At 43.6% G+C, this 13,537-nt stretch overlaps 1 protein-coding gene across 1 annotated transcript; it reads right to left on the bottom strand.

The window, feature by feature from the left end:
• Nucleotides 1-6,994: 6,994 nt before the first annotated feature.
• Nucleotides 6,995-12,840, bottom strand: hsp90ab1 (heat shock protein 90, alpha (cytosolic), class B member 1). Its single transcript, XM_084559818.1, has 12 exons — nt 12,725-12,840; nt 11,463-11,606; nt 11,140-11,346; nt 10,867-11,026; nt 10,518-10,651; nt 10,126-10,431; nt 9,874-10,039; nt 9,586-9,776; nt 8,863-9,010; nt 8,499-8,767; nt 7,636-7,969; nt 6,995-7,560 (listed from the first exon to the last, which is right to left on the bottom strand). The coding sequence occupies exons 2-12, from the start codon at nt 11,604-11,606 to the stop codon at nt 7,442-7,444; spliced, it is 2,178 nt and encodes a 725-aa protein (XP_084415944.1). The 5' UTR covers nt 12,725-12,840; the 3' UTR covers nt 6,995-7,441.
• Nucleotides 12,841-13,537: the final 697 nt, after the last annotated feature.

Genomic DNA, 13,537 nt, shown 5'->3' with positions numbered 1-13,537 from the left:
CCATGGGCCTTTCTGTGTGGAGTTTGCATGTTCTCCCTGTGTCTGCGTGGGTTCTTTCTGGGTACTCCAGCTTCCTCCCACCATCCAAAGACATGCTAGTTAGGTTGACTGGTGATTCTAGATTGGCCGTAGGTGTGAGTGTGAATGGTTGTCTATCTCTCTCTGTGTTAGCCCTGAGATAGACTGGAGACCTGTCCAGGGTGTACCCCGCCTTTCACCTGATGACAGCTGGGATAGGCTCCAGCACCACCTGCGACCCTTCACAGAAGATTAATGAATGAATGAATGAATAAACCATGACCACACCGTGGGCTGTTGCTGGTTAGCACCCTCATGCTAGCAGTATCGGAGGATGTGTGTGGTAAACCAAGCTACTGGATGCTTTTGAACGTGGACGGAGCCTGGAGACGTGTTTGTAAGGAGCTGCTGAAGGAGGCTTTACCAAACTATATCTAGCAGCTACCTGCATGCCTGGAACTGTGAGTACTGTTAAGATAATATAGATAAATGGTGTGGACCACCTGGTCACAAACAAGTGTTATGTGTGCTTCTAGGCGTACCTTTGTGATGATGTATTTTCTGGTGATGAGCAGGGAGCTATGGGGCTACAGTGGTTTTGATGATGCATGGGCAGCATAGCTGTATATGAAGCTAACCAGGTCTCTCTGCACCCTAGAAAGAGTCATAGCTTCTAGCTTCTGCTATACACATAATCCCAAATTTAATACTTTAGTAGACCCGTCACCCATTCACCTCGCATGCAAAGAGGGTTGAAATTGATCCTGAAATCCAAAAAAAGGCCTTGGCTTAGGATTGATGTGAACTTATTCAGAAGAAATGGCGCCAACATTTAGTTTGAGCTGTATTTAATTTATTATTTGGCCTTTTAAAAGATCTGAATAGTGCAGTGGGTTAGTCAGGCCTACGTGTGTAATAGAGACAAGTAGCTCTGAGCTGTCGATATAATTTCAATAACACAATATTGTTCTAGTTATGCTCCTTATACGCGCCTGAAAAGTTTGATCTGAGTCAACTCTAACACCCAGCTCTCTGTCCTGGGCAAAGTTGTCATGTGCTGAGACGTCGTGGTAAACGTTTAGGTGCAGTTTCCCTCTTCAGAATCTCAGATTTGTCCTGATTCGTGCGGCAGACGTTACGGATCTTCTACATTTCAAACCGGCAGTTTTTCTAAGGAGCGCACATGAACAGGATTTACAGCCACAGTAACGTGGGCGTCATCTGCAAATAAGTCGGCGATCAGCTCACATGAAACTTCCAAGTTTTTGTTTCGCTCTTTCTAAATGTGCATCGATGTAGTAGCTTTGCGGTTTAAGTTGCACAGCGATTTGACATTACTGCAGGTATTCCGGTACAAATCACACCAGTCATTTAATTTTCTTTCCGTAACGACATTTCTCTGTTCATTCCACTCTCTCCGGTCTCGTCAATCGAAGAGAGCAAAGGTCATTTTCGAAATACGTCTGCGCTGCTCTTTGAATCCCTCACTGATTCATTAACCGGTCCACTTTTATGATTCACTGAATATCAAACTGAAGACCGGGTTTGACTGTAAATCACAAGAAAACCTTCCCCCCTGGTTTTTTTGAAACTCAAAGCTGCTCAATGGGGGAATTTCCCTGCACATCTCATTTCACAGTCTTACACCCCATCTGGTTTGTAGTAGTGCGTCATGGCGTCAGCGTCTCCAGTCCTCGTTTCAATGACACAAGACGACAAAAAACAACAACAAAAAAAAAAACAGGAGACGTGAGGGGGCAAAAGAAACCATAGTCAATGTAGACCTCTGGTTTCAGCCCCCAGTGGACCAGTCACTCTGAGCTCTCGCTTTGACTGCAGTGATGACACGGACTGACTGTTTTTATCCTTCTATTAGCCAGCAAGAGCGCTCGACTGCGTTACATTACTCAGGAGTCTCCCGAAATTAGTCTTTGTTTTCCCTCTTAGCCTGCAGAGCAAACGCATGAGAAGGTTTCCGGAGGGGGGCCGCATGCCGAGAAGACTGAAAGTGTCAAACCCTTAAAAGGAAAACGCCTGATGGAGCTATGAGAAGGTTTATACGCGCGTGTATTAGCCTAGCACACAGATTAGAAACCGGAGTCGCAGGTTTTAGATCCTTGTAGAATGGTTTTCTTTGGATGCAGCCATTATCTTTGTCCTAACACATGGTACCTAGCTGCTGACTGTAACTTAATGAACAGACAGGGCACTGGCAAGAAGGGAAATGGTTAAATATTTTTGTCCGATTGTGGATGAAAGGAACACAAGATCATACATACACTGATCAGCCATAACATTATGACCACCTGCCTAATATTGTGTAGGTCTCCCTTGTGCAAACAGTTCATCAGAGAATGGACATGGGCCTTCTGAGGGTGTCCTGTTGTGTCTGGCAACATAATGTTGTTAGAGGAGGCCTTAGGGTGATATGGGTTGAGGGGAGGGGTCTCTGTGGATCATCCCACAGATATTTGATCAGTTTGGGATCTAGTGAATTTGGAGGCCAGGTCAACACCTTGTGCTGTTCTTCATGTTTTGTTTTTAGATGTTCCTAAAGTGTTTTTGTGTGTGTGTCTGTGTCAGGCTGCATCCTGCTGGGGATGGCTGCTGCCATCAAGAATTGCTATGGGGTGGGGGTGTCTGGTCTGGTCTAGGTGGGTGCTACGTGTCCAAGTAACATCCACACCAATGCCAGATCCAAAAGTTTCCCAGGAGGACATTGAATTGTCACAAGGTAGTCAGTGTTATTTACTTCTCCTGTCAGTGGTTTTAATGTTGTGGCTGATCGGTGTAGATAACACCTCACTCTAGTAAATCCTGAGTCCTGATTCTGATTCTTTCATTTTCTTTATTAGAGGACAGATCTAAAAATACAAATACATAAGCATCAAGAGGCACGGAAGAAGGCAAACATGTACCCCCGATGTTTTTTTTTTTTTTTCGTACTTTCAAAAAATGCAATCCAAAGTTACCAAACAGAAAAAGACTTGGTGGTAATTTCATAATATTTTTCTAAAAATGATTCTACATTTCCTTTAAACTCATTCCCAAGCACCACCAGGACCACAAGAGTTAGCCTTTCTTACCTTTTACGCCACCACCACGCACTGCTTTACTGTACAAGTGGAACATAAACACAAAGCGTGTGTGACTCTCTCTTACACCTAGTCATAAAGGTTTTTGTGGGTTGTTGTGTTTTATACTTCACGATAGAAGGCTTTATTTCTCTCGCGTAGGCATCTTATCTGCACATCTTGCTTCCTTCCTACTCCGTGTAGGTGTTTATCGTGCTCCTGATAGTAGTTAACAAGCGCTGTCAAACTGTTTCAGATCACTGGTAGTTGTAAGTTGTGTTTTATTTCTGGCATTTTGCCTTTTAAGTGTCATGGAAGTGGGATTCTACACTTTATGTTACCTTCAGATTGTTATTCACCGATACAAAAACCCCACACACCTTGTCACCATTAAATATGCAGATAGATATAAAGTCGTTTTAAATAAATCAAAAACCTGTGTTCGGGTTTCACCAACGCATAACAAGAGAATTCATTGCGTATTTCTGCACCGAGAGCACGCAAGACACGCAAAAACTGAAAGAAGCGATGAAAGACAAGCAAAGGTCACGTTTGCGACTGTGTTCACTGCAGGCAAAGGTTAGCACAGCCCACTGAAACACCAGGAACCCCCCGAATTAATGCTCTCAGCATTTTGTGGGTGGAGAAGAGATTTACAACGGGGAGTTGAATGTTTCCACAGGAAGTCTAGTGTTTGAAAAAAAAAGAAGAAGAAAGAGTCAAACAGTGAGACCAGATACACTTTCACCGTCATGAGGGAACCCTTTACCAGGAAATTTCCACTAGAGCTAAACCAGTCCTTCATCCCCCGTCTTTTCTACGACCTTTGACCCAATTAAAACTGGAGATCACTTTCGGTAGCCTGTTTTTCCGTGTGAAAAATGTGAATAATAATATTAATTTACATATAATAACAAGAGATTTTTACAATTTAGCTCTAGACATCAGCTTCCTGCAAAAGACCTACGCTACAAAAACACCAGCTGATTGCATCAGCCCATTGTTTAGGGTCAAAATGTTCCATTAAAAATATAAGCAGCACCGGTGACATTTAAATTTGAGGACATGTGGACTTCCCAGTTCACCATACAGACATTGACCAAGACTAAAATACACAATATTTAAGAAATCCCAGCACAAAGTCAGCAGCTGCATGACATTGCAAAACAATTCACCCAGTAGTTACCATGTGAACTGATTCAAAGTGCTTTGATTTTATGCAAGGAGCGCTAAAGTAAATATTCAGTGTGTATTTGCATTTCCGCGCCTGGTTTTGATAAATACTGAATCTGCTTTACAGACTCGCTGTTCATGTTGAATTAGCGGTGGAGCTTCGGAGCTCGTTCATGATCGAGGAAACAGTTGACAGGCCGGACTTGTGCTCTCTGTGACTCTGTGAAGAGTCTCAGTCATCCAGGTCACGGCGTATCCAGAGGTTAGTATCTGGTTGTGAACAGGCCCTGGTTGTGTGAGTTTCAGTGGGCACCACCCACGGATGAACCCCCACAAGTCATTTTAGAACTGAAGAAGCCACTTGGATGTTAGAGAATAATTTCTCTTCCCTATAGATAGTTTGTGTAGTTAATGTTAGATTACTGCTGGGGTCAGTTATCTGCCCTATTTTCTCTCTGAGGAACATGCCAAGGCCATGGTCCTTCTTTGGCGTCTCCAATCTCACTCTCTGGCTGTCTACAGACACAGCTGTAGAGTTAGATGATAACGCCCTCCGTCACTGGAGGACACTTTGTATTTCCTAGCTGGTGTGAATCCTTATCTTCATGTTTATGTACTATAGCCAATTGGATGTTAACACATCTCCCCTCTGCTGCCTCAGCCCACCTTTCTAGTATAAGAATCTGAGCTTTACTGTTTGTCCCTTAGAATTGAGGTGGACTCATGCACTTACGTTGTGATGACGAATCTTCTGTTCTCCTCGATCGAGCCTAAATAAACTCCTTCAGGCATAAGACATAAAGGGACTCTGGTACTTCTTCTTCTTCATCGGCATCACCACAAATTCCTCCCTAACAATGGTGAAACATCTTCAAGAAAACTCGAGCGAGCCCAGAAGATTTAATGTATTAGCATGGTAACGTTTTCTAATCTCAACTAAAAGCTACAACGGAGCTCGTAATGGACCAAAGACGATGCACTGTTGGTTCCACTTGAGGAAAAGTTATGAGATTACCATTAAATTGTCACAATTAATCACGTATGAGACATGCACATAGTGAATTTCATGGTAATCCAACAAATTGGTGATGGCTCTGCAGAGTCAGGGGGGGTTGTCTAAATTGCTTCCTCTGGACGTCTTCTGTCCGCAGATTTGTGGGAAATCCATCCGAGACGATTCTCGGCATGTCGCCGGAGTCAGAAGATTTCCAGAGTTGTTAGGGTTAAACTTCTGGAGATCATTACTGTAACTGCACCCAACCTGATTCAAAATCTTCTCCAAAGACACATATTAATAATGAAACGTGATCAGTGCAATCACTGTATGATTGGCACCCACATACTTTTGTACTATACATAATGTACTTTGCATACTTTTTGTCTTACAGTCACAAGTTAGATATGACTTTTAATATCCACGTCATTAGAAGTTTTACAAGGCATATCGCCCCCTTTATGCATATATATATATATATATATTTTTTTTAACATTTTATTTACATAATGGTGTCAGTTCTTGCTGCACGCACAGCAAAAGCAGTAAGGAGGTGGTCAAGTTGAGGAGCCACAAAGACTTTCTGGATGACACAGCTCAGGTTCCCCCACTATCACTCTGACTGCAACGGTGTTGAGTGCTCAGGAGGGACAGACACCCACACTTCACCGTTTTACTGAGAAGAGCAGAAAAGCTGCTGCTGCCACCCCCGCAAGCTTGCACAAGACACATGACTTCCAGGAAAACTATACATGTTATATTTCCCGCCCCCCCCTCCTCAATAGTTCAGCTGGGGATGCCTCACAGTTTCAAGAAACCAGTGCCCTCAGCACATCGCTAGAACCTTTATTTCATAATGTGATTCTGCCCATGTGTGTGTGTGTTTTTTTTTTTTTAAATGCCATGTTGAAATAACTTTAAGCAGAAGTATGTGTGGGTTTGTTGGAAACACTTCCTCTTCAACCTCTAGAATTTGAAGATCATTTCTGTGAAGTGGTACGAGGATTTTAATCATCTCCCTAAAATAAAAATCAGATGCTGCTGAGCGCAAAAGGGAAAATATTCAACATTCATTCATTCATCTTCTGTATCTGCTTGTTCTGTGACAGGTTGCAGGGGGGCTGGAGCCTATCCCAGCTGTCATGGGGCGAGATGTGGGGTACACCCTGGACAGGTCTCCAGTCTATCGCAGGGCTAACACAGAGAGACAGACAACCATTCACATTCACACCTACGGACAATTTAGAATCACCAATTAACCTAATGAGCATGTCTTTGGACGGTGGGAGGAAGCTGGAGTACCCGGAGAGAACCCACGCAGACACAGGGAGAACATGCAAACTCCCCAAAGAAAGGCCCAGTTGGACCATAGATTTGAACCGGGAACCTTCTTGCTGTGAGGCATCAGTGCTAACCACCTCGCCAATATGCCAACATTTTTTTTTGTTTCGTTTTAAAAAGCATGGAAGGTTTTATATTTATGGTCCTTGAACATGATCGTAGTATTTAACCAATCCCAAGTGTGTGTCTCCACCTTTATGTGGATGACACATGGTGTACACTTGTGGTAGCTTGATAACCTAATGGGATTTTGAGAATACTTGAACTCTGTCGCCACCTAGTGGTCAACAATAGAGACAGCATGAACCTGTAAACAGAATTATGCCAATGATCATTTTGCTCATTGTGCATCATTGTGCTCCAGTGAGGTGGACAGATGCAAGCGAAACACAGATTAGGTATTACATCTTTAATTTTTTGCAAAACAAGACTTGGAATACAGACAAGCCTGGACTCAGGCAAAGGAATCACAGTCCTCTCTCCATGCAGCGTGCGGTGTTGCACATGAACAGAAACTCCCGGAACCCTCCACCAGACCTGATCTGATATGGAATGTACCATTCCCGTGTTCACACAGTTACCACTCCAACATTTAAAACTCAGTGCAACAGGGTACTCGTTAAAACAAATGTGCTGTCACCATGAATTTTTACAGCAAAAACCAAAACCGCTTTTCTTAAAAAAAAAAAAGGTCTTGCAGTGCAACGCTCCGTTACTCGAGAGCGACACTGGTCCACCAACACAACATGAATGACTATTTGTTTTGCAGTTACTGCAGGTTTAAGGATGAACAATTGGAAAGTGAGGCTAAGTGTTAGAAATCTGTGGGGAGGGGGGCAGTTTAATCGACTTCTTCCATGCGTGAAGCGTCATCCTCTCCTTCGCCTTCTAGGGGAGGGATCTCGTCTGGGACGGCTGCAGTGGAGGCCTCCTCAATGGGAACGTCGTCGTCATCAATTCCTAGAGATTGAGGAGTTGGGTTAGTCGAGGTCATAAATATACAGGTAAGAAAAGTGATCAGCGGTGCGTTCTTACCCAGTCCGAGTTTGATCATTCTGTAGATGCGGTTGGAGTGGGTCTGTGGGTCGTCCAGGGAGAAGCCTGAGGACAGCAGCGCGGTTTCAAACAGAAGGATGACGAGGTCCTTCACAGCCTTGTCGTTCTTGTCGGCCTCGGCCTTCTGTCTGAGGGTCTCCACGATCGGGTGGTCGGGGTTGATCTCCAGGTGCTTCTTGGCCATCATGTACCCCATGGTGGAGTTGTCCCTGAGTGCCTGGGCCTTCATGATCCTCTCCATGTTGGCCGTCCAGCCGTAAGTGCTCGTCACGATGCAGCAGGGCGATGAGACCAGTCTGTTGGACACGGTGACCTGGTGGAGACAGGACGTCAGAATGTGAATAACGGCAGGTGTGGCTCCAACGTCAGGTGGAAATATTTTAAACACGTCAAGTTAATAGAGCATGCAGAACGTACATGTTAGAAATACCACACCAGTCCATGTAGACCTATTTTATATCAACACACAATTCTCGACTATAAACGTTAAATCGGTTCAACTTCAAAATATACACAAACTGAAAACTCAAGCATCTGTTAGAACAAGATTTGTCGCATTCATTACGAGTTAGGGTTTTCAAAAGGTTCTTGCGGCGTCTCCACACAATCTGAAACCTAAGCAAGTAAATCCATTCAGGTCACGCTTTACAAAACACCGGAGACCTAAGGGGCAAACTCAAAGCTGCATGAACTCACCAGAATACAAGTTGGGAGCAATTAGGGGACCTGTTACCAAACAGAACACTGTCAAACTGTAATTGTGAACTTTGAGAACCCATGTCCTTCACTATGCAGGGAAATTTTCGTTGGCTTCAAATTCACAGCCGATTTGGATCACTGACCTTCTCTACTTTCTTGTCGAGGATCTCCTTCATAAGCTTGCAGAGGTTCTCGAATTTGGCCTTGTCCTCCTCCATCTTTTTCTTCTCCTCCTCGTCCTCCGGCAGCTCCAGGCCCTCCTTGGTGACAGAGACCAGGCTCTTGCCGTCGAACTCCTTCAACTGCTGGACACAGTACTCGTCGATGGGCTCCGTCATGTACAGGACCTCAAAACCACGCTTGCGGACACGTTCGACGAAGGCAGAGTTGGCCACCTGATCCTTGCTCTCGCCTAATAATAATAAAAAAAAAAAAAAAAAGTCAATTAAAAAGCAAAGCAGAGACTTTAATTCTACTGCGTCACAGGTAAGGGTTACCATAACTCACCAGTAATGTAGTAGATGGACTTCTGGTTTTCCTTCATGCGGGTCAGGTACTCTGTGAGGGAGGTTGTCTCGTCTCCAGACTGGGAGCTGTGGTAGCGCAGCAGCTCTGACAGCTTCTTACGGTTCTGGGAATCCTCGTGGATGCCCAACTACAGACAAACAAAGTACGGTTAGAGTCTCCTTCAAAATAATAGACCTATAAACCGTTATCTTTTATAATTACACTATATATTAGGACTAACTGATAAATTATGACCAACACAGTTTACCCAACAAAATCAGACATACAGTAATACAGGTCCTAGAAATGGAAACACGTCCCTGAAAACTCAGCATTTTAAATTCAAGCCACATGCATCAGATTATTGACTCCAATCCGGTTATAATCTATCATTACGTAGCAGTACAGAGTATTTGATCTACAGTGCTAAGTGATCAGTCTATAAGCAAAGCACCAGGTGTAGTTACGCTTAATGCACAAGAAAATATACAAGGGCAACTATTCCTCAGCTATGTGGCGGGCTTTAGAGATCTGTGCAGCAACTAAAATGACTACACTGTTTATTTGCAGAGCTAGATGACATAACTACAGATTAAATAAATGTAAACCTTAGGAATCCATGGAGATGCACTGAAGAAACAAAGGGTGCAATATGAAACGAGAGCTAAAATTGTTTTAAGTTTTCTTCAAGTCACACAGTGGAGGACATATTTTTTTGGATACCTTGATGTTCTTTGAGAAACCTTCATAGAACTTCTTGTAGTTTTCCTTGTCCTCAGCCAGCTCGGCAAAGAGCTCCAGACACTTCTTGACGATGTTCTTGCGGATGACCTTCAGGATCTTGCTCTGCTGCAGCATTTCTCTGGAGATGTTGAGGGGCAGGTCCTCGGAGTCCACGACGCCACGGACAAAGTCTGGAATGAAGAAAAAGAAAACAAGGTTTAGATGAAAAGCATAGTCCAACAAGCTTGGGAAGGACACTCCAGACCAGAGCGGAAACGGCAAACTTACTCAGGTACTCTGGGATAAGCTCTTCACAGTTGTCCATGATAAAGACTCTCCTGACGTACAGCTTGATGTTATTCTTCTTCTTCTTGTTCTCAAAGAGGTCGAAAGGTGCGCGACGGGGAATGAAGAGCAGGGCACGGAACTCAAGCTGGCCTTCCACCGAGAAGTGCTGAAAGAGGAAGACATTCATTTTAGTTTTTGTACAGATTAGCCACAGTAGGCAAAGAGCTAAATGCTTTAGTATCGACCGTTCACCTTGACAGCCAGGTGGTCCTCCCAGTCGTTGGTCAGGCTCTTGTAGAACTCGCCGTACTCCTCGTTTGTGATATCGTCAGGGTTCCTGGTCCAGATGGGCTTGGTCTTGTTCAGCTCCTCCTGATCAATGTACTTCTCCTTGATCTTCTTTTTCTTCTTCTTGTCCTTGTCTTTGGAGTCCTCCTCGTCATCTGAGCCGACGTCCTCGATCTTTGGCTTATCCTCACCTTCCTCTTTCTCCTCCTTCTCTGCCTTCTCCTCCTCTGCCTCGTCGTCGCTGATCTCCTTATCACGCTCCTTCTCCACCTGTAGACCAGAGTTTATCGATTAGTATTCCACTGAAAAGCCAATAGCTTAAACTAGCCGAAACACAAGTCAAAATCAATACTTACAAACAGGGTGATTGGGTAGCCGATGAACTGAGAGTGCTTCTTGACAATCTCCTTCACCCTCTTCTCCTCAACGTACTCTGTCTGGTCATCCTTCAGGTGCAGGATGATCTTTGTTCCACGGCCAATTGGCTCACCTGTAAACAGAACACACTCATGAGTATATGGTTTCAAACATGTCACAATATCTTCAAGATACTACGAAAGCTCTCAGTGCAAACTATGTTGGAAACTGAACAAAATCATCAGAATAGGATGCAGCTAGTTGTTGGAAACATAGTGGCATGCCACAGCATCAGCATAGTCAGAACAAGTAGCGGTGTCAGATTGGAAATGATGCCAGGATACATACCACTGTCGACCTTGACTGTGAAGGAACCGCCAGCAGACGACTCCCAGGCGTACTGCTCATCATCGTTGTGCTTGGTGATGACAACCACTTTCTCAGCAACAAGGTAGGCGGAGTAGAAACCCACACCGAACTGACCGATCATGGAGATGTCAGCACCGGCCTAGAAGAAGAATCAAACACTTGTAATCTCAGAATATAGGCAACTTCAAATTATTAAACCATGTTTAAACGCCATATATACACTACAGCCTAGATGATGCTACCATGCAGTACCTGCAGAGCCTCCATGAAGGCCTTGGTTCCAGACTTGGCGATGGTACCCAGGTTGTTGATCAGGTCGGCCTTGGTCATGCCGATTCCGGTGTCGATGAGGGTCAGGGTGCGGTCATCCTTGTTGGGGATGATCTCAATTTTCAGATCCTTGCCACTGTCCATCTTGGTTGGGTCAGTCAAGCTTTCATAGCGGATTTTGTCCAAAGCCTGTAAAAAAAACAGATCGACAGTGACATTAAAAAGTGAAGAGACGTGCAAATTCTAAAGCACAAAAACAGTTATAAATTTAATAGATATGAAAATATATATATTTGAGTACTTACATCAGAGGCATTGGAGATCAACTCCCTAAGGAAGATCTCTTTGTTGGAATAGAAGGTGTTAATAATCAGGGACATCAGCTGAGCGATCTCTGCCTGGAAGGCAAAGGTCTCAGCCTCCTCCTCTTGGCGCATTTCTTCAGGCATCTGCACAGAACAAAAAGTAAGGCATCAAGTTTCAGCAAAACTAGAAACCTTAGATCAAGTGAAGACAAAATGCATTTCAATTTTAGTAGATAAACAAAGCGACTTTCATCTGAAGACTAACGGTATAAAACTATAAAAGGTATTGGCTTTAGCATGGAAATGTTCATTTGGATAGTCATAAAGACAGTATAGTAATTTCATCCTAATCAGAAGCCGGTTTCATAAGATTGGACAGCTGCCATCATGTTACTCCATAGCGGCGGAAGTAGCCGTTAACCAACATGGCGTCGGCCAACAGACAATGGCCCCCGCAGACACGTGCTTTCCAACGGATACAGACGAAATTAATAAAACCACTAATAAACGCTTCAACGTGAATTGACGTACGATGAAAACGTGAATAATTTGCCGTTAGATGGTGTTTGGCGAGCGACGACGGCTAATCGTGTTACATTACGGCAAGCCTCATCACATGGGCCGAAGAGGAAAACCGAAATAATTACGTGTCGTTTAAGACAGAACGTTAGAAAAATCAGAAACTACGCATGTATGTTAGTGAACAAATATTCATTAAGCATCTATTAGGCGTTATCGTGCGCCGACTTACACGAAGAGCTACTGAAATAAACCATTCATTCATACTGAACAATAATGGGCGTACTTCTTTAATTGCAATTTAAATGAACGTGTTGTGATTCGGTTCAGTTGGATGAGTGTAAACTGCTACCAACGGCTAACTCATCCGTTAAATAACTGGACTCAACCCTGTCATCTTCACCACACCTGCCTTGGTGCAGACCCGAGTCTGGCCTAACAGTGCGGCACACTGCCGCATTTACACTGGTCTGCATCAAGAAAAATATGGGTCGGTTAAAAAAAAAAATTTAAAAATTTCACCGTGTAGAGATTTAACATGATATAAACAGGCTTCTGAGGGGTAAAGTAATAACCTTAGTATGTTAACTGTGGCCCTTGGACGGTTAACGTTGTGATGCTAAGGTTATTGTCGTGACTCATGAGCTCTCGTCCTTTTAATACTTCAGTGATAGGTGAGCAAAACCCAGATAATGAAGAAGTGCAATGTGTGCAAGAAGGTAGCAAAGAATTCGTCGACTTACCTTAATAATTTCGTTGACTTATCTTGAATAAAATGCAACCAATATATTGTCCCTTGTGCTCTCTGACGCAGGGAAATAGAAAGGGACTTCCTTTTAATAGACCGGAATCTTTATACACATGCGTTCCAGTGTGCAGCCGTATCCATCCGCGGCGCACCATCTGCCATTAAAACTACTCTGAATGCAAGGGCCGTCAATAAAACTGTAAACAGTTACAATATACTGACTTTAAATCAAACTATCTGTTCAAATGAACGTTTAAAAGCTTTTTAAAACGATCTAACCAGGAAATTATGGCCGTTTGTCATTGCAGTTTTATAAACACTGGCAGAATCCCTTAGCACAAGGTGATGCTCTGCCGTTATATGTAATTTGCATGACAAAGGTTATTTGTCAGACATCTAGATGCACCTTCTGATGAACGAAACTTTGCATATTTTAAAAACATTTCTGTATTTATAGATTTTTTTTCTAAAATACTGCAGTATTTCTAGCAAAATCAACCCTGAGCTCAGCGCACCATTGCTGCCATCTTGTGGCAGTTTCCACCATAAGAATATAGTCATTCAGACATCATTTTTTGGCGACGGACTAGGATCCATAACTGCATCCACATACTATCGAGTCACAAGTGTGTGCATACAATTAAGAAATTCGTTCCATCAAAACCACGGGCAAGCCGTGTATTGTCAAGCAAATCGACAAAGACCGTGGGTCTTTTTAATCTGATGGAGGAATATGTGAAAACAGGGAGGGTGTGCTACGTTTCTTCTAGCACTTTCCACGAAAAACCCGCCTAAAAGTGACGTCACG

The sequence above is a fragment of the Chelon labrosus genome, assembly GCF_963514085.1.
Source record: "Chelon labrosus genome assembly, chromosome: 14".
Lineage (NCBI taxonomy): Eukaryota > Metazoa > Chordata > Actinopteri > Mugiliformes > Mugilidae > Chelon > Chelon labrosus.
This window is presented reverse-complemented; position numbering and strand designations above follow the sequence as displayed.

What these genes read in the sequence shown, in the direction of transcription:
- hsp90ab1 (XM_084559818.1), bottom strand. Translation starts at nt 11,606, where the DNA reads ATGCCTGAAGAAATGCGCCAAGAGGAGGAGGCTGAGACCTTTGCCTTC. An exon ending in CCTTCATGGAGGCTCTGCAG is followed by an intron (nt 11,027 to 11,139) that starts GTACTGCATGGT and finishes TTCTTCTTCTAG; the next exon opens with GCCGGTGCTGACATCTCCAT. An exon ending in AGGACCACCTGGCTGTCAAG is followed by an intron (nt 10,040 to 10,125) that starts GTGAACGGTCGA and finishes TTCCTCTTTCAG; the next exon opens with CACTTCTCGGTGGAAGGCCA.